The sequence below is a fragment of the Heterodontus francisci genome, chromosome 9 (assembly GCF_036365525.1).
Source record: "Heterodontus francisci isolate sHetFra1 chromosome 9, sHetFra1.hap1, whole genome shotgun sequence".
In the NCBI taxonomy this organism is placed as follows: domain Eukaryota; kingdom Metazoa; phylum Chordata; class Chondrichthyes; order Heterodontiformes; family Heterodontidae; genus Heterodontus; species Heterodontus francisci.
In genome coordinates, this window is record NC_090379.1 from 41136978 (window position 1) to 41158266 (window position 21289).

The following is a 21289-nucleotide window of genomic DNA, read 5'->3' on the forward strand; positions in this document are numbered from 1 at the left end:
TATTACTGCATTATTTGATACATGATTAACATTCACTATAGCCCACATTAAATTGTTAACAAATATAATATACTGTTATTACAGCAAGTTTTTATTGTACAAGAACACAAATTAAATGGGCAGTTTTAAAGCATTGAAAACATAGAACCATAATATTCTAATATTTAGCAGTAATATATTCAATTGTATCAATATATTGTTGTGCTCGTATATCAGGTAACTATTAATAGGAACATAAGAAAATAAAAAAAACAGCAGGAGTAGGCCATTCGGCCCCCTGAGCCTTCTCCACCATTCAATAGAATCATGGCTGATCTCCTATCTCAACTACACCTTCCCACACTATCCCCATATCCCTTGATTCCCTGAGTACCCAAAAATCTATCAATCTCTTGACTAAATAACTGCTGAGCATCCACAGCTCTGTGGGGTAGAGAATTCCAAAGATTCCCAACCCTTTGAGTGAAGAATTGTCTTCTCATCTAAGTGTTAAATGACCAACCCCTTATTCTGAGACAGTGATCCTTAGTTCTAGACTCCCTAGCCAGGGGAAACTTCCTCCCAGCATCTACCCTGTCAAGTCCTCTGAAAATGAGATCACCTATCCTAAACTGCAGGGAATTTTTTTTCCAAAAATATACTTATGAATAAAAGTCTGTAAAAAAAAATACATTACAAAACAGTTCAAAACAGTTCCAAGCTGGCATTCCAGAAAGTGCAAAGGAAACCAATTTCCTTTGATACAGAACGTGAGTTGCCCCACAACCCTTCCATTTCATTTTGTCTGCAATGTACATTTGCATTACACAGCAAAACCATATTTTGGTCTATACAGCCCGAGGGGTTTTACACAAGTTCCATCCCCTCAGTTCACTATAGCAGGAGGACCTAACACAGTGGCGTTTCCTCATTGAGCCTTTGCGGCGTCTGCCCTAAGCTCTAGTGCGTCCCTCAGTACACAGTCCTGGGCCTTGGAATGTTCCAGTCTGCAACACTCAGTCGTGGGCAACTCTTTGCACTGGAAGACCAGCAAGTTTCGGACAGACCAAAGAGCATCTTTCACCGAGTTGATGGTCCTCCAGCAGCAGTTGATGTTTGTCTCTGTATACCGTCCTGGGAACAGACCGTAGAGCACAGACTCCTGTGTTACCGAGCTGCTCGGGATGAACCTCAACAAAAAAACACTGCATCTCTTTCCACACCTGCTTTGCAAAGGCACATTCCAGAAGGAGGTGGGCAACTGTCTCTTCCCCACCACAGCTACCTTCAGGGCAGCGTGCGGAGGCAGGGAGATTCTGGGCATGCAGAAAGGATCTGACGGGGAGGGCTCTTCTCACCACCAGCCAAGCTACATTTTGGTGCTTGTTTGAAAGTTCTGGTGATGACACATTTTACCAAATGATTTTGGCAGTCTGCTTGGGGAACTATCCAACAGGATCCACCCTCTCCTTTTCCCGTAGGGCCTTGAGGACATTCAGACCTGATGGATTGGTGGTCAAAGGTGTTTTTCTGCACAGTGGCGCAGTGGTTAGCACCGCAGCCTCACAGCTCCAGGGACCTGGGTTCGATTCCGGGTACTGCCTGTGTGGAGTTTGCAAGTTCTCCCTGTGTCTGCGTGGGTTTTCTCCGGGTGCTCCGGTTTCCTCCCACAAGCCAAAAGACTTGCAGGTTGATAGGTAAATTGGCCATTATAAATTGTCACTAGTATAGGTAGGTGGTAGGGAAATATAGGGACAGGTGGGGATGTTTGGTAGGAATATGGGATTAGTGTAGGATTAGTATAAATGGGTGGTTGATGTTCGGCACAGACTCGGTGGGCCGAAGGGCCTGTTTCAGTGCTGTATCTCTAATCTAATCATAATCAAACTTTTCCATGAAGGATAGGTGGTATGGCACAGTCCGACTGGATGGAGTGTTCCGCGGCAATGTGACCAGACCCATCCAGGGAATACAGGCCTACCTTACCCAATCTGTTCTTAGGACAATCCTCATCCCAGGAATCAGTCCAGTGAACCTTCATTGCACCACCCCCCCCCCCCCCCCCCACCCCTTAAGGCAAGTATATCCTTCCTTAGGTAAGGAGACTAAAACTGTGCACAGTACTCCAGATATGGTCTTACCAAGGCCCTATATAATTGTGGTATTATTTATGTACTTTGACAGTCCAATCTTCTTGTTATCAGGGCCAACTTATCATTCGCTTTCCTAATTGATTGCTGTACCTGCATGTTAATTTTATGCCATTCAAGTACAAGGACACCCAGGTCCCTCTGAATGCCAACATTTCTGAGCCTCTCATCATTTAAAAAATATACTTTATTTCCTATTTTTCCTTCCAAAGTGGATAACTTCACACTTCTCCACATTATATTCCATCTGCCACATTCTTTCCCATTCACATAACCTGCCTAAATCAAGAGTAAGACCATCTTTCCCTGACCTCTCCAGCATCTTGGAATTTTTGAATTCCATGATTTCAGTTCTGCTTGATGTTGTGGGAGTTACTTGAGGGAAATAAATGTTTTCCTGTTATATCTGCACTGCCTTCAATTTTATTTGACCTAAATGCTCTCTGATTTTCATTATTGCACCCAAGAAGTGTTCAAGCATCCATTACAAGTGACCTCCTTGAAGGAATGCCAAGGATGCTTAGTCCCAGCACAAGTCTGGATTTCATTGTTGAGATGTTGTGTAAAAGCCCTTATTTGTAATTAAGCTTCAGCTTGTGTAATTAAGCTGGTTAATATCAGGCCAAACTGGACTGTTGGCTGTTATTAATAATGAATTATCACTGACAGGAACATTGCACATTTGGAATTACCAGCACACATTTGTTACAGCAGTTAATGTCCACAGTGATTATTAAACTCATCAATATGTTTAAACAATTTACAGACTTCCCAACTATATAGGGCATTAAATAGATTTCACTTGCTGAATAAATTTACTGTGCTTGTGCTTTCTGCCTCTTATTCTGCTTTTGACAAGTAATGAAAAATAACTGAATTTTTTAGATTAGCACAAATTCAGTACATTAAAAACAGCAGCTGATCATGCTGTTGAATACATATTGTCAGTGCTAAAACTGCGACTTTCTCTACATCTGTTAATTATACTTGCATAAATTATATTTGCTCATTTCCAACATTTCCCATTGTTCTTCATTTCACAATTCCCATTTCAGTTTTTCTCTCAATTAAAGCACTTCACCGACCATTAAATTCTCTCCCTCACAAACATGAACAGTCTTGACCGCAATAATGAAAATCAGCTCGAATTAGTAACAAATTCAATAGGAGGTGTCAGAAAGAGTGGATTTCTTATGACTTTGCCAATTTATACATGAGGTTCTTTTATCTTCAGCCTTCAGTACCAGATGGAAGCCTCTCTAGCCAGCAATGAAACTCACAAAGGAGACGGTAATGCCTAAAGTTCTGCTTGCGACTTCTAGATTTTTGTGCTTTTAGGGTTAAACACTTCCCATCCTTGCTTACTAAGTATGTACAGTCAGCTCCATGGATCGACTATATTTCACTCTATATTTCACAACCACACAGATGCACAGAAACAGCTCCAGGTCAGTTTCCGGGCCCAGATAGAACTGAGCATGCCTATAATTTTTCGTAAATAGAGGCCATTGCATTCCATTGTGAATATATCATTACACCGGTACATTCGCACACACAGAGTTAAAATGGATCTCCATTTCACATGAGCATCATGGAAGATTGGTAGCAGATTACAATATAAATCAGGAAGATTGTTGTATGGAGCTTTTGCGTATGAATATCACTCTCTCGATATACATTACAATATGCCTATGTGCATAGAATGATATTTTGAACTTTGGACTTGTCAAATGGATCTCAGAAGTCTTTTTTTACCCATATTAATTCTTGTGCTTCTTACAGTTAGTTGCGTGCTGCAGACCCATAGGCACTTGAAAGTGGCTGAAGATTTTTCTAACCCAATTCACTTAGACACCTTCCAGCCAGAAGAGAGAATAAACAACCTGTCATCAAATTAGATTGGATAGGGTTTGAAGTCAGGTCCTTGAGGGTAAAATAGGGTATACTGAGCTACTATGTCACCCAGTCCTTCCCTGTTTCTTAGACAAAGTTGCTATAAAACACTTTTTATTGCACTTAAATTTGGATGTTTATGTAGGTGGACAGTAAGCAATATAGGCTGTGAAAAGGGAAGGGGAGAATACAAACATATGAATTAGGAGCAGGAGTAGGCCACTTGGCCCTTTGAGCCTGCTCCGCCATTCAATAAGTTCATGGCTGAACTGATTGCTCCACATTTCCACTACCCCCAATAATCTTCCGCCCTCTTGCTTACCAAGACTTTAGAGTTAAGCTGGGTTTATTCTTTACTGGTCATTTCTGAATGTCAGACTTAGTGAACAACTAGAAAAGTTGAAACATTTTTCCACAATTCCATTTCTCCCCACCCCTGCCAATAGCCGAAATCCATGGCTAGGCCTTACAGTCATAAGGGTGAGCAGCCTGCCATACGATCAAAATAGGTTTACGATAAAATAAATGTTGCATTGTTCTTTCCTGTTTAATAATTTCTAAACCCCTGTTTGAAGGACATCCCTGGATGGATGGCTATGTTGATCGAAACTCACTGTGCTACAATCAGTGGTGCCTGTATCAGTAGCATGGAACTATGGGCCAAATTTTATGGTCCCGCCGCTGTAACCAGCAGCAGGTGAAAACAATGGTGGCTCACCCGACACGGAGCCATCGTGATATTAAGAGCAGCGGCTCATTAAACAGCAGGGGCGGACCACCCACCCCGATGATGTGGAGGGGGCGGGCTGTCCGACCCCGGCAATGGCATCAGCCGCCTTTGCGCAGGCGCTGACGCCATTTTTAAAGGGCTTTGAGCCCTTCATTTCAATTTAAATATTTAAAGCTAGATTGATTTCAAAAAGTTAAATAAATTTGTCTTGACCCTCTCCCACCAATCCCCCCCCCATGAGCATAGAATTAATTCCTTACCTTCTTCCAACAAAATACTTGCGTTGTGCACCTGATCTTTCACCCCCCCCAAAAGTTCATAAACTTTGCACTGTAACCCTTCCCACCATCTCCTACACCAATCAGATGAGTTTGACCCTGTCCCCACTCCCGCACTGAAAAACTTTCCTGTCCCTCCTCCTCACCAGCATTCCGCCTCGGTTCGGATCTGAAGATGCGTGAGTTCTGGCCACCAGCTCCAATATCGTTCCAGGACGGATGGGTGGAGCGTGAAGGTACTTAATTCGTTCATTTAAATTGGGCTCCCGTCGCAGGGGGGGCCGCCAGGAGGCCTTGCTGCCACCAGCAATATGGGGCCGGACCTTCCCGACGTCCAAGTCCATGGCGGGCCTCTCCTCGAGGCACTTTCGGCACCACCACCACCCCCAACTGCCACAACCCCTGTGTTGGTGGGTGTGTAAAATTCGCCCCTATATTTTGGTTGCCCCACTTTTATTCATGAGCTAACTGTAAAGGGTGTGACACAACAATAAATCTTTAGGGAGGTGGTAGTTAGTGCTTGATAATCATTTAAAATAAAATTAATACATTTCCAATGTTCAGATATTTTAGAAGAATCCTCTGAGTTGACTTTAGTTTACTGACAGTGATTAGAGATATTTTATACATCTTTCACAAGCAGGTGAATAGGCAATAGAAGGCAATAAAATGAGATATGAGTGCATCTAAATATAGAAATAAACTGATGGACAAGTTCATTGAGCCACTTCAAAGACTACTCGATACAGTCATGTAGTAACTAGGCATTATGGGTGTGAAATTGGTCTATGCTAGCAGCATAAAATGGACTCAGCAAAATCAGCAACCAATGCTTCACCGCATCCGATCTTCTTTCTACTGTATTTCACAGAATGATAGTTCAAAAACTTTTTGAACACTGCTTCCTAGTCTCACTGTCATTTTCCTTAGTTTGAAATTGAAAATCTTGGCAATATTTTCCAAGTCAATGGAAAATAAAACTGGTGGGGTGAAGAATTGGCTGCAAGCCCATTTCGCACTGTTGGCGTAGACCAATGTCATCTCCTATAACTCCCAGTACTCCCTACTTACCACCAACCCTGGAATCTCCTGGTAGAAAGAAAACTTGGATCAATATGGGGAAATCATAATCCTGTGAAATTTCTCTCTGACCCCTGAAGGCGATCAAAGCAAGTTCCAGGATACCATGGTGACCGTCCTCATTAGCTGTCCCTCAATTCGAGGATGACGTCTACTCAAAGTCACTAGTTTCTGCCATGGGTCTTCAGGTGACTGAACAGGCCGATTCTCGACCCGCAGATCTTTGGGCACATGGGGCAGGATGTCCCACGAGGTAGTGGGATCCGGAGTGCAGGGTTTGCTTCCTTTTCTTTTCTTCTCTGCTGCCGCTCTGCCTTGTCATTAAGGTAGTTGGACTCAAAGCATGATGCAGCTTGATGGAGTTGTCGCCATTTTGAACGATTGGTAGCAATATCCTCCCAGTCATCAATGTCAATGCTGCCACACTTCAAAGAGAGCTTCAGAGTGTTTTCTTTGTCCCTCTCTCGAACGCTGGCCATTTGACAGTTGAGAAAACAAGACCTGGCAGGGGAGACAGTTTTTGGCCATCAGGACACAGTGTCCAGTCCATCGAAGTTGGTTTTGCAGGAGATTTGCATGAATGCTTGTGGAACTGGCTTCAAGAAGGACACTAGTGTTTGTTCGATGGTCCTCCCATTGAATCCGGAGGATGCGGCAGAGGCATTGCTGATGGAATTTCTCTAGCGCTCTTATGTGTTGCTGGTACACAGTCCAGGTCTCACTGCAGTACAGCAGTGTGGTGACAGAAACTGCTCTGTACACTAGGACTTCTGCTGACTTGCGGAGGACTTTGTTGTCAAACACCCGCTGCCGTAATCTGTAGAAGGCTGAGCTGGCACAGCTGATCCGGTGTTGGATCTCCTTGTCAATGTGGCCTTTTGAGAGAGGTGGCTGCCAAGGTATGGGAAGTGCTCAACATATTCCAAAGTCTCTCCTTCCTATGGGAGGTGGATTACTTGGCTGACCAGGTGTGGGTTGATATATGAGTTTTGTTTTGGCAACATTCCAAGGACAGGCCGAGTTCCAGCTGAGGTCTTCAAAGCTGGTGGGCATTTGCTCACTTCAAGACTCCATGCACTCATCCTACGGATTTGGGAGGAAAAATAACTACCGCCCCCCCCACCTCGACTTCAGGAATACGACAATTGTAAGTATCTTCAAGAAAGGAGATAAACCATGTTGTGGGAACTACCGTGATATCTCCCACTTGTCCATAGCAGGGAAAATCCTGACCCGCATTCTCCTGAATCGCCTACTTCCTGTGGCTGAGAAAATCCTCCCAGAGACACAATGTGGCTTTAGATCTTCCAGAGGAATCTGCCACATGGTCTTTGTTGCCCAACAAATCCATAGAAATGTCGAGAACACCACCAGGAACTGTTCATTGCATTCATTGACCTGACCAAAGCATTTGACTCAGTAAATCGCGACGCTCTGTGGATTGTGCCCCAAAGATTTGGATGTCCAAGAAACTTCATCACAATCCTGCAATTGCTCCATGATATGACTGCAATTGTCTTGAGTGACAGATCTGAAACAGAAGCCTTCAAAATCCAGACCAGGGTCAAGCAAGGCTGTGTGATAGCCCCCATACTATTTACCATCTACCTGACAGTGGCTATTCACCTCGTGAAAGATCAGCTGCCCTCTGGTGTGAGTATTAAATACTGCTTAGATGGAAAAACAGTCAGTCACCATGGTGACCATGAGGCACAGCAATGAACACCTCATCTACCTTCATCAAGCAGTGATATCAGCCCTAACCAGGAGTGCATTTGGACACTTGCAGCAAATCTGCACCAGACATACTAAGGACCAACAAATCCTTTTATGCCAGGTTATACCATGCAAAACCTACAGATAGCACAGCCTCCCACTCCTTTCTGTCCTCCATCATGGAGATCTTAGATGACAGCAAGCGGGAGAATATGCACAAGCCATTAGCTCTGGATGAGCTGACAAAGGCCATTTGGTCCTTAACGGCAGATTTGTATTTGACTCTGTCGGATTGAATTGGCCCAGGCCTGCTGGGAGTGTATGAGTGTATGCTTCTGGACGTCAGCATGTCAGAATGTATAAGGAAAGGCATCATTATCCTCATCTGCAAGCAGAAGGGGGAGAGTGAAGACATCAGAAATTTTGGTTCATTTCACTGCTTAATGTGGACTACAAAATTCTGTCCAAGGTCATCGCCAATTGGCTCAAGTCTGCTCCGGAGTTGCTTAACTACCCTTATCAGACCTGCACTGTACCCGGCAGGAAGATCTCTGATAGCCTCGCGCTACCCATGGATACAATCATCTACGTACAGGACAGGGGAGGTGGATACCTGCCTCATCAGCTTGGACCGGAGAAGGCCTTCGACAGAATATCGCACACCTACATGATGGACGTGCTGTCCAAAATGGGGTTAGGGGAGGGAATCCGCAATTGGATCCAATTGCTCTACACAAACATCAGTAGCACAGTTTCAGTCATTGGGTGGGAATTAGAAAGTTTTCCAATCAAATCTGAAATCAGGCAAGGCTGTCCTCTCTCCTTAGTCGTGTTCATTTGTTGTATTGAGCCTTTTGCAAAGTCCATCAGGAAAGAGGCGGCATGACAATCCCAGGCAGCGGAGACTCAGGTCAAGGCCTCCCTGTCTATGTGCAATGCCACCGTCTTCTGCTCGGATCCACTGTTGGTCCGCAAACTGATAAGCATCTGAGACCAGTCTGAGCTGACCTCAGGAGCCAAAGTAAATTGAGACAAGAGCGAGGCCAAGTTCTTTGGGAACTGGGCCGACTGATCCTTTGTCCTCTTCACTGCCTGGTCAGACTACCTGAAGGTGCTGGGGATATGGTTCGGAGGGGCTGGGGCATGCACCAAGAACTGGGAGGAGCAAATAGACAAGACAAAACAGAAACTGAGCATGTAGGAGCACGCTCCCTCTCCACTGGGGGTAAGAACCTGGTCATCAGGTGCAAGGCATTCTCACTGTTACTGTACGTGATGTAGGTCTGACCCATACCTTGCATCTGTGCAAGGTCACTCGAGCCATCTTCCACTGGAGATTGAGAATGGACTGGGTCCATACGGTCATGATGTACAAATCTTCAGATAAAGTGGGGGGGAGGGAAACGTAACCAACATTACTCTCATCCTGATGGCCTCCTTTGTGTGCAGCTGTATCAAGCTGTGCATACACAAACATATAAGTATCACTATGTGCTGAAGTTCTACCTCTCCTTGGTATTGCAAAGGATTAGCCTGGTCAAGTTATTGTGGAACGCTCCGCAGTTGAACCCTGCCTCACTATCGGCCTCTTGTGGAAAAGCTTGTGCAGAAAAACATCTTTTACCACAAATCCATCAGGCAGTGGTCCACACGTAATGTCCTTGATGCCCTGTGGAAAAAGGAGATGGTGAATCCTGTCAGATGGTTCCCCGAGCAGACGGTCAAACTCATTTGCCAGAATGTCCCATCGCCAGAACTTTAAAACAAGTACCAAGATGTAGCTTGGTTGGTGGTGAGAAGGGCCCTCCCCGTCAGATCCTTCCTGCACACCCAGCCCGTAGAAGCTGCGCAAATGCATACTGCCCTCGAGGCGACTGCGGTGGGGAAGAAACCATCACCCACCTACCTCTGGAATGTGCCTTTGCAAAGAAGGTCTGGAAAGAGATGCAGTAGTTTTTGTTGAGGTTCAAACAACTCCGTAACGCAGGACTTGCCCTGCAGACTGTTCTCAGGAATGTACACCGAGACAAACATCAACTCAGCGAAAGACACTCTTTGGTCTGTCTGAAATCTGCTGATCTTCTAGTGCAAAGAGCTGTCCATGACTGAGTGTTGCAGACTGGCACACTCCAAGATCCAGTACTATGTGCTCAGGAAAACACTAAAGCATGGAGCAGCCACCACAAAGGCTCAATGGGAAAAGGCCACAGTCTCAAGCCCTCCTGCCAAAGTACACCATAGAGCCCATGTACATACATGCCTGGCATTTATCTACATTAAATACCATCTGCTAGAAAATGGCCAATTCCCCCCTTGTACCTAGATCTGACTGATGTCTTATTTTTCCCATCCAAGGTTCTAACACTAGCACAAATCTTTGTGCGTCCACAACATGTGGACTGTTCCCCCAGTTCCATCAACCAGATCATTAATATGGACACTGATGAGCAATGGTCCTAACATTAACTCCTGCAGGACTCTGGTAGTGTCCAGTTCCATGCAAGAGCATTGCCATTAATAACAATCCTCTGGCTACTAGAATGCAACCAATTTTTTATCTAACTCATGATCTCATGATCTAATCTCCAATCCTAAATGACTCAACCTGCAGTTTATGGCAATCAGACTTGATGATGATCATTTTTAACCTGGGAACAATTCGACTGCTTCAGGAAATTGAGCTCAGAGGTCTGAAAAGGCTAATAAGGAAACCAAAAACTGGAAGGGAAGAACACATCTTCAAAAGTTCAAGGCTAAAAAAATTTTTTTTTAATGCTACTTGATGTGCATATTCTGCAGGGCGCTGGAGTTGGTGCACCTTGTTACGACCAAGGTTGGAGGAATGCACTGTCTTTCTCTAGTTCCAGTTCCCCACGGGTCACAACATATATTTAAATGTTTTATCCAGTTACCGATACAGCCAATTATATACTTTATATTAGTTTCAGAATAAAAATCTGCCAACCAGGTTTCTTTAATAAACAAAATTATTAAATTATAAAACAAGACATAGTCAATAAAGATGCAAAGCTTATTAACACACAGGTTGAAATATTAAAGTATAAATATACACCCTTCTAAATAACCCAACACACACGCACACACAGATGCACATACGCATGCACACATACCCGTTAAAGAAAAAAGAAAAAAGCTTTCTCTGCAGAGATCAACTTTACAAAAACAAAAATACTTTGGCCAAATACTTGTTAATTCCTAAAAAAAAATAATAATAAGATATGAAATGTTCCAGCTGGCCCTTTGGTCTGGCATCTGGGTGCATGTGAACGGCTGTCACTGGGATCTTTCTGGAGCAGTTCTGTTCAGGAGATGTTGAGGAGTAATCTTGCAGGCTTTTCGAGAGAATTACTGCATCAGTGGGTTCAGCTATCACACTGGATTCTTTAGTTTTAGTTTTTAGAGATACAGCACAGAAACAGGCCCTTTGGCCCACCGAGTCTGTGCCGACCATCAACCACCCATTTATACTAATGCTACACTAATCCCATATTCCTACCACATCCCCACCTGTCCCTATATATATATATATATATATATATATATATATATATCAGAAGATTTTTAAACACAGGTGGCAAAGGATGAGTTGGGCGACTTCTCTCTTAGCAGGATACACACCAACTGCTCATTCAAACAATTCAAATATGAAACCAACTCCTGACCACCATAAATATAGACATGTGACTTCGCTGTAAACAACTCCAATAGCCAGCAAGGCTCCTGCTTTTTACTTAGTTTAAGATATGTGACTTCCAGTAAGTGTTTGTTTTTAAACAAAGTCCCAAGTGTCCTTCCAGTGACCCTTTAAAAAAAAAACAAAGTCCAGCATCTCTTCAGGTATTTTCCACAGTCTTTTAAACACAAGACCTCAAAAAATATTAATAACAGAAACACCTTCATGACAACCTGAAGGTGAAGACATTTCTGTTTGGAAAAATCATATTTTGTAAACACATGGCGGCAGACCCCAATTCAAACTATAACAAACACTTTAACTGCGGTCCCAATCCTCCAACCAGAAAACTAACCAACCAATGTTAAGAGAATGGTTTCTCCATAGAGAAAAAATAAAGAACTTACCCAAATGCGGATTCGTCATGGGAGCTGTGGACAAAATAAAAAGACAGCATGAGTTCCTCTCACATTATTACACTATTTCCACTGCTCCACATTACTTCTGCTTATTCCATTTTGTCATTGCCCTGTAGTCCTATTTTTTAATCACTTAAAAACAAAGCAAGTCAAATGTATTTTGGCAGATTCAACTGTACTTCCCTCCCCTCACGATCAGTGCTGCAGTCCAATAATCACATCAAGCTAACATTTTAATTCAAACATTTTCATTGAAATGGAGAACCAAAAGTTAGTGATTAATTTCTAAAATAAATGGTTACAGTTAGCTACAGAACATAATTCATTATGTACCATAAAAGTGGTGTTAAATCTTGAAACACTTTTGGGGTTGCTGTATTTTTTTTTTTTACACGAGAATATTTTTGGCTTCCATGTTATTAAATACTTTCTAAGTAAGCTGAAGCCCTCTGTGTATTAGAGATTGTTTCTCATCCGCTCAGATAACTTTGCAATGTGTCCTGGGAATACAGAGAACCATTCCCATTTTGTTTTTCAGCTGTGAATTCGATCTCATGCTTTCACATACTTCTTATTTTTGGAAGGTGATAGAATAATGATACGCTCGATTGTGAGGGAGAAATTCATTTGTGTGGCGCTGTTTCTATCAATTAAGAATGATATGCGGGTCGCACAGGTAACAGCCTGCCTGCCTGCCCACCCCTGGGGAATCGATGTAAGTCTGCATAACACTGCTAGAAGCAGGCACTACTCAAACGAATTTCTCCCCCTATATCTTTAACAACCAGATGAATTTATTAAACAGTAAATGAACAAATAGATAGCAATACATATGCTTTTTACAGTAGTTGTTAAACTTAGCTAGCTTCCCTGTGTAGTGGAAAATAACAAGTAGTTTGCAAATGGGTAAGTAGATAGATAGGTTGCAGATAGGTAGGGAAGTATGTATGTGGGTAAGGAAGGAGGGAAGGAAGGACGGATGGAAGGAAGGAGGGAGGAAAGGAATTAATTTATTTTGGGTATTTATTTAGGAAGTTAGTTCCACTTTTGGTTGAAGATTTGGATTTGGGTATAGGGAACAAAATCTTGAAGTTTGCTGATAACACAAAAGTAGAAGATTGAGCAAACAACAAGCAGGAGTATAAACAGAATTTGGAAAGATATAGGTCAGAATGTTACACCCCCCAAAAGAGCGAGCTGGTGGTAGGGTGGGGGAGGGGGATGGTGTAAAATGAAGTGGGAGACTGTGGGGGGGAGCCCCTTCCTGACCCACTCCCGCCTCTGCAGCAAATTTATGCAGGGTGGCGGTGGTGAGAAACAGCCTGCCTGCCCCAGGCCAATCAAAGCCCTTAAGTACCACCTAAGGGCCTCTGCCCATCACCATAGATATTTTATACTTGGCAAGCGGGTGGCTGAGGCCTCAGAAAGCCCGCCTGCTGAAACTAGGTGGCCTTCTTGCGGGTTGGGGGTGGTCCCTCCTGATCGGGCACCCTATGTCCCACGGAGGGCCACCCCCAAAGCCCCAACCACGCCCAACACTCCCCACGCCCCTCTAACTGACACCCCCCTTGCTTCACTGGGGCCCAACTAATTGTCCCCACAAAGCCCTAAAAACATACCTTTTTCTGGGCTGTTCTTCCTCTTCATCCTGAAGCTGAGTGTAGTTCCAGCAGTGGTCACCGTTCCCGGTGACAACTGCTGGGGTTAAGAGCTGCCAGCCCGCTGATTGGCCACAGCTCCATTAGATGGGTCTTCCTGCCTCAATGAGGTTGAAGTCCCACCCAAGACCAATTAAGCACCTGGAGAGTGTAAAATCTGGTCTGGACCCCAAGGCCAGGTGGAGGCAGGCTCGCCACTGACTTTTCGGCTGGTGGACGGGGATCCCCATGCCCAACGGAAAATTCCGGCCATAGACAGTTTAGTGAATGGGCAGATAGCCCAATGAAATATGGAGATGTATGAGTTATCATGTTTTGTGAGGAAATCAAGGAATGCGAGTGTGCCCTTGTTTGAAAGGCTCTGAAGGGTGTGGCTAAACAGAAAAATCTACCAACGCAAAGGTAGAAATCCCTGAAAGTGTGGATGCAGGTCAATAAAACCAAAAGAAGATCAATAACATGTTGGGTTTTATACAGAGGGCATAGTTTAACCACCGTAAAGAAATAAATCACAATTGGAGAACCATGTATAGTTTTGGGTGCCCCATTATAGAAAAGTCATTATGGCCAAATAGCGTGTAAACACAGATTGACCAAGATGTTGTCAGAAATAGAAACTATATTTAGGAGAAGGAATATGAGATACTGGGATTATTTCCATTTGAACATAGGAGGCTAAGAGGAAGGAAGTTTAATGGGTTTTTTTTATATTATGAAGGACTTTGATAGGCTGAGTGAGAAACTACTATTTATTTTGCTTCTGGAGTCAGCAACAATGAGGCTTCGATTTAAATTTTTGCTAAGAGATTGTGGAGACAGGCTTGGAGAAATTTGTTTTCTTAAAGGGTTGTTAAACCTTGGAGGCATATTTCACCGAGATGAGATTCCGACCAAATATCTGCATCATCACTAAGACCGCCTATTTCCACCTCTGCAACATTGCTCAACTCTACCCTGTCTCAGTTCATCTGCTGCTGAAACCATCACCCATGCCTTTGTTACCTGTAGACTTGATTATTCCAATGCACTCCTGGCTGGTCGCCAATATTCTAACCCCATAAGCTTAACGTCATCAAAACCTCTGCTGCCCACGTCCTAACTCACACCCAGTCCCGTTCACCCATCACCCCTGTGTTTGCTGACCTACATAGGCTCCCGGTCAGGCAAGATCTTTATTTTAAAATTCTCATCCTCGTTTTCAAATCCCTCCGTGGCCTCGACCTTCCCTATCTCTGCAATTTCCTCCAGGCCTACAACCCTCCGAGATATCTGCACTCCTCCAATTCTGACCTCTTGTACATCCATGATTTTAATCATTCCACCATAGGTCATTGTGCCTTCAACGACCTAGACCCTAAGTTCTGGAATTCCCTACCTAATTCTGACTCTATACCTCTCTTTCTTCTTTCGGACTTTCCTTAAAATCTACCTCTATGACCAAGCTTTTGGCCATCTGCCCTAACATTGCCATATGACTTGGTGTCTTTACAATGCTTGTGTGAAGCGCCTTGGGATGTTTTCTGATGATAAAGGTGCTGTATAAATATAAGTTGCTCAGAACTTAGGGCGGCACAGTGGCGCAGTGGTTAGCACCGCAGCCTCACAGCTCCAGCGACCCGGGTTCAATTCTGGGTACTGCCTGTGTGGAGTTTGCAAGTTCTCCCTGTGTCTGCGTGGGTTTCCTCCGGGTGCTCCGGTTTCCTCCCACATGCCAAAGACTTGCAGGTTGATAGGTAAATTGGCCATTATAAATTGCCCCTAGTATAGGTAGGTGGTAGGGAAATATAGGGACAGGTGGGATGTGGTAGGAATATGGAATTAGTGTAGGATTAGTATAAATGGGTGGTTGATGGTCGGCACAGACTCGGTGGGCCGAAGGGCCTGTTTCAGTGCTGTATCTCTAAATAAAAAAAAAATAAAAAAAACTCATGGAATGCTTTGCCATTTCATCACAGGAAATGTTGGTGGCAAAGACCATTGCATCGTTGCAAAGAGAAATTGGGGAGGTGGTGGCGTATTGGTAATGTCACTAAACTAGTACTCAAAGACTTAGGCTCATACCCTGAGGACATGGGTTCAAATCCCACCACGGCAACTGGTAGAATTTATATTCAATTCATTAAAAAAATCTGAAGCTGAAAACCAGTCTCAATAATATTGCCATTAAACGTTCAGTGATTGTCATAAAAACCCATCTGGTTCACTAATGTCCTTTAGGGAAAGAAATCTGCTGTCCTTATCTGGTCTGACCTACATGTGACTCCAGACCCACAGCAACGTGGTTGACTCTTAACTTCCCTCTAAAATGGCCTTACAATCTACTTAGTTGTCAAGGAATGTTAGGGACGGGCAACAAATGCTGGCCTTGACAGCGATACCCATATGCCATGAAACATGTTTTTTAATTGAAGAGAAAGAAGGTACAAGGGTACGGGAAGGTACAGGGCTACAGGAAGAGAACAGTGCAGTTGGGATTCTCTTTTAATTGATCTGGCAAAGAGTCAGCAAAGGTGAAATGGACTTAATAGCCTCTTTCTATGCTTTATGCTTATAGTACCTTATGATAGATCTCAGAAATTGCTCAAAAGCAAGTCATGGAATAAATTACTTTGAAGTATAGTGGGATTCGTCAATTAATAGGTCAGTCACCCATCAGCATTCATATTTCTAATAGAAAAAATTGGATATAGTGAGGCTTTACTGGTTTTATATTAAAATGTGATCCCTCTGTCTTTCAACTTGTACTGCAAGTAACTGCATTGAATAACCAAATGATTAATCAGTCATATATGAAGACGACCCTACAGTTTGTTTTCTGAGATACAAAACATCCATCTACATCAATAAATCCTTGTTACGTGCCGTTTATTTCATTTGCACATTTAACTCATCACTCATGAGCCCAAAATTAAAATCATCAAACACAGATGCTGACAGGAAACAGAAATGATGTAACAAACAGTGGGCTGTGGTAAGGATAGGAAAATCAGCCTGTGTTCCCACTTACAATTAGTATCCAGTAACTGGAATAAAAATACACATATGAATGCTAGTTTGAGGACAGGAGCAGGACCAACTGTGCTTCCCAGGTGAACAGCTTGTTGACAATCACAGTTAAGGTTCAGACATGAATAATCACCTCTTGTGCAATGTCACACACACCGGAGGTGTGATGATACAACAACCATGGACTAACTTTGAAGAATTATGAAAAATGGATTTTGTCTTTAAAAAATTAACCTTTATTTTAAAAAGTGAACATTGTTCCAAAATAACCACTGAAGAAAAAAGGGCCTTTTGAGTATTCAAATGGTCTGACAAAGATAAAGGACAAATCTTCAAAGCGAAGTGGTATCAATTGAACCCATCCTCCAGCTATCCTAAAACATTCCAGAATTGAACATCTTCTTCTGAAACAAAGAAGGTGTGAAGTAGTCACATCCTGGACCATTGTGTGATCACCATGGGGAAGAGACCAGGGTGTTTCCTAACAGGAAGTGAGAGATAACAGCTTTGCCCAAGAAAAACACAGCCATAGAAAGAGGGAGAAAAAGCAACATCCTAACAGCTTGTGTTCCAGCCAAGCCAGAAAAAGCACGTGCCTTGCTGCAGAATCTGACATCAACATTATACAGCAGTGAGAGCCAACAGTAACCCACTGTTTTCAATCGAGAGAAATCTACAATCATCTCAGGCCTGCATCCAGCGAGAACTTTATTTCCATGAGAATTCAACAGGTTTATTGTAACCTTTCCCCCCCCCTCTAAAAGCCACCTTCCTTTTTCCCTTCTCCATCTGTTTCTTCGTGTGTGTGAATGCGTGGGTGGATGCAGTTGTCACAATTTTGGGATAAGGCGTATTGAGCAATAAACAATTAACTTTCTGTTTTTTAAAACCTACATGAAAACCTGTCACTGTCTATTTATTTGAAAAATAAAACACCAAGGGGCTAAACTCTAATACAAATACATATGCTGCGGTCAGGTGAGGAGATGAACAGTTGGCCTCCTGGCAGCAGACAAGGGGGGGGGGGGGGGGTCAGCACTCCAGGCAGACTTTGAGATCCCTCTCCGTCTAGCTGGCCTTAGCTACAGTTACAGGCCGTCCTGTGGAAGGGTTCACCTCCACAATGGTGGCCCAGCAGCTGTGGCCATTTTTTATTTCAAAGTTTTTAAGTTGCTGAGGGGGTATCTCAAGATGGAGGCACCCAGTTCTCTTTTGAAGGTCTCAATTGAATCTGCCTCCACCACACTCCCAGACAGTGCATTCCAAATCCTAACCACTTACTGCGTAAAAAAAATTTTCCTCATGTCACTGTTGCTTCTTTTGCCAATCACCTTAAATCAATGTCCTCTGGCTCTGGATCCTTCCGCCAATGGGAACAATTTCTCCCTATCTACTCTATCCAGATCCCTCATGATTTTAAATACCTTTATCAAATCTCCTCTTAATCTTCTTTTCTCCAAGGAGAACAGCCCCAGTTTCTCCAACCTATCCATCTAACTGAAGTTTCTCATCCCTGGAACCATTCTTGTGAATCTTTTCTGCACCCTCTCTAATGCCTTAACATTCTTCCTCATGTGGTGCCTAGAACTGGACACAATACTCCAGTTGAAGCCAAAACAGTGTTTTATACAGGTTTATCATCACTTCCATGTTTTTGTACGCTATGCACCTATTTATAAAGCCCTGGATCCCATATATCTTATTAACTGCTTGCTCGACCTGCCCTGCAATCTTCAATTATTTGTGCACATATACACCCAGGTCCCTTTGCTTCTGTACCACCAGTAGAATTTAAATTTATATTGCCTCTCTTTGTTCTTCCAACCAAAATGAATCACTTCACATTTCTCTGCATTAAATTTCATCTGCCACTTGTTCACCCATTCCACCAGCTTGTTCATGTCGGCTTGAAGTTCAACACTACCCTCCTCACAGTTCAGAGTACATACACGTTCAGTGTCATTTGTAATTTTTGAAATTGTGCCCTGCACACCCAAGTCTAGGTCATTAATATATATCAAGAAAAGCAGGGGTCCTAACACAACCCCTGGGGAACCCTACTATATACCTTCCTCCAGTCCAAAAAAAACCATACATTCACAACTACTCTGTTTCTTGTCACTCAGCCAATTTTGAATCCATGCTGGAACTGTCCCTTTTATTCTATGGGCTCTAACTTTGCTGACCAGCCTGTCATGTGGCACTTTATCAAATGCCTTCTGGAAGTCCATGTACATATCAACCGCATTACCCTCATCAACCCTCTCTATCTATCACCTCATCAAAAAACTCAAGCAAGTTAATTAAACACGAATTTCCCTTAACAAATCCATACTGGCTTTCCTTAACAAATCGACATCTGTCCAAGTGACGATTAATTTTGTCCTGAATTATCTTTTCTAAAAGCTTTCCAGCCACCAAGGTTAAACTGAATGGCCTGTAGTTGCTGGGTTTGTCCTTGCACCATTTTTTGAACAAGGGTGTAACATTTGCAATTCGCCAATCATCTGGCACCAGACCTAAGGAGGATTATGGTCAGTGTCTCTGTAATTTCCACCCTTACTTCCCCAAGTATTATTGGATGCATCTCATCTGGTCCTGGTGACTTATCAACTTTAAGTACAGCCAGCCTATCTAATACCTCCTCTTTATCAATTTTTAGCCCATCCAGTGTCTCAACTACCTCCTCTTTCACCATGACTTGGGCAGCATCTTCTTCCTTGAGAAAGACAGATGCAAAGTACTCATTTAGTACCTCAGTCATGCTCTTTGCTTCCATATGCAAATTTCCTTTGAGGTCCCTAATTGGCCTCACTCCTCCTTGAACCACCCTTTGACTATTTATATGCCTATAGACCTTTAGATTCCTGTTTATGTTAGCCATGAGTCTCTTCTCAAACTCTCTCTTGGCTTCATTTTTTCCACTTCATGCAGATGTACACTAGATATTAGGAAGTATACAAATATGTAAAATACAGTACATAGAAAAATGTAATAAATATAGTATATGGGTGCAATGCCACTGGAGTTCAACTTGTTTTGTAATAAATGTGTATAGACATACATTCTGCAAGCAAGACAACATACCACAGAAACCTAATTTGTGGAACCAGGAGCACCCTTAATTGGCATAACAAATGCCTAATTTGTCCGCAGTTATATGCAATCGGAAGAGCATAGAAGCCACCAACGAACAGGATCACATTTGGCTACTAAGACTGTTTTTTTTTTTAAAAGTCAAATGGTGACTTAAGTCAACCCATACATGGGGTGGACCTGGGAGCACAGGGGAATATCAGAAAGCCCCTCTCTCCCGTAATTGCAATCTCAAGCTGCAGCTCATTCAATGTTGGAGGGCCTCCAATTGGCTCTCCAGCTTTGAGAGCCCACCTGCTGTCCTTAATAGGTTGGCAAGTGTGCCTTCTGGCCATCAATTGTCCACTTAAGGCAAAATCACTGTTGGTTGATTGTTCCGGACACAGTGTAGGGACAGGACTCCCATTTGACCCAGACGTTAGAGGCCCGACCCAAAACGCAAAACCCTGCCCATGGAGAGAATCAGACAGAGATCAAAAGAGCTAGACAAACACACGGGAGGGAGAGAGAGAGTGTATGAAAGAGAGAGAGAGATACACACAGAAGTAGAGAAACAAGATATAAGCAGATAGGCAGACAGAGAAGAAACAGACACACACCAACAGACACATTCTTCTTGCAGAACAATTCCTGTAGAACTGTATAGCGCTTGCCTATGCCAATTGGATATTAGCTCCGGGGGTTCCTGAACAGCTCACTGGGACTTTAACAGTGATTTAGCAGATATACTGTTGCCATGCCAGCATTTCCCCAAGGTTTGAGCCTGTTCTCACCATCACATTGTCATCCCAAGGGCTAGTAAGAAGATTTATACCCGTTAGTGTCCAATAGGTTGATAGCTTCAATCATTCATAAAGACATTGGATTCAGATTTCAGAATTAATGAGCAACAAAGATTCACATGAAATATCAACATCAATAACTTGGATTTTCTCAAGTGGTAACTAAAGGTTAGTGCTGAAGTCTGTTATTTCCAAGAAACATTTTCTAATTCCAATCATTGTCTGAATGTAAGCATTTATATAATTCATACAATCACTTTTACAGCAGTGGCAATACCCTTTCCGCAGTTCAAATATTGGTAATTCTAACCATTTCTACATCTCAAAAATAAATTTGAACACAGAATGCTTCATGAATCAGAAGATTGACAAAGCAGTTACCTTCATAAAATTTCTCTTCTTGTAGTTTCATTATGTATAATTTTGCCACTAGCATCCCAGTTGTCACAATTACAAATATTAATTTGTTAATTATTTTATTACTTTCTATTCAATGTAACACCAAGCTCTTCAGTTATACTAAGCTGTGCCACTATTATAAATAATCAAAAAATTTTACACACAAACAATGCAAGAACACTGTGATAAATCTGTTTTACAAATAAACCACTTGATCAAGGGGAGAAACAGCACCAAAAATATGATTTTATCTCTTTCCTACTGTCATAGGAACATAGGAATGGGAGTAGGCCATTAGCCTCCTAAGCCTGTTCTATGACCTAACTCCACATACCCGCCTTTACCCCATAACCCTTGATACCTTTGGATAACAAAAAGCTATCAATCTTAGATTTAAAATTAACAATTG

General features: G+C 42.8%; 1 protein-coding gene across 3 annotated transcripts in view; it reads right to left on the reverse strand.

Moving 5' to 3' along the window:
* mdga2a (MAM domain containing glycosylphosphatidylinositol anchor 2a) overlaps nucleotides 1-21289 on the reverse strand; it is a 990949-nt gene that overhangs the window by 130621 nt on the left and 839039 nt on the right. For all 3 annotated transcript variants that reach the window (XM_068038888.1, XM_068038889.1, XM_068038887.1), the window contains one exon: nucleotides 11928-11951. In XM_068038888.1, the coding sequence (XP_067894989.1) occupies nucleotides 11928-11951 (24 nt within the window). The remainder of the gene's footprint in view (nucleotides 1-11927; nucleotides 11952-21289) is intronic.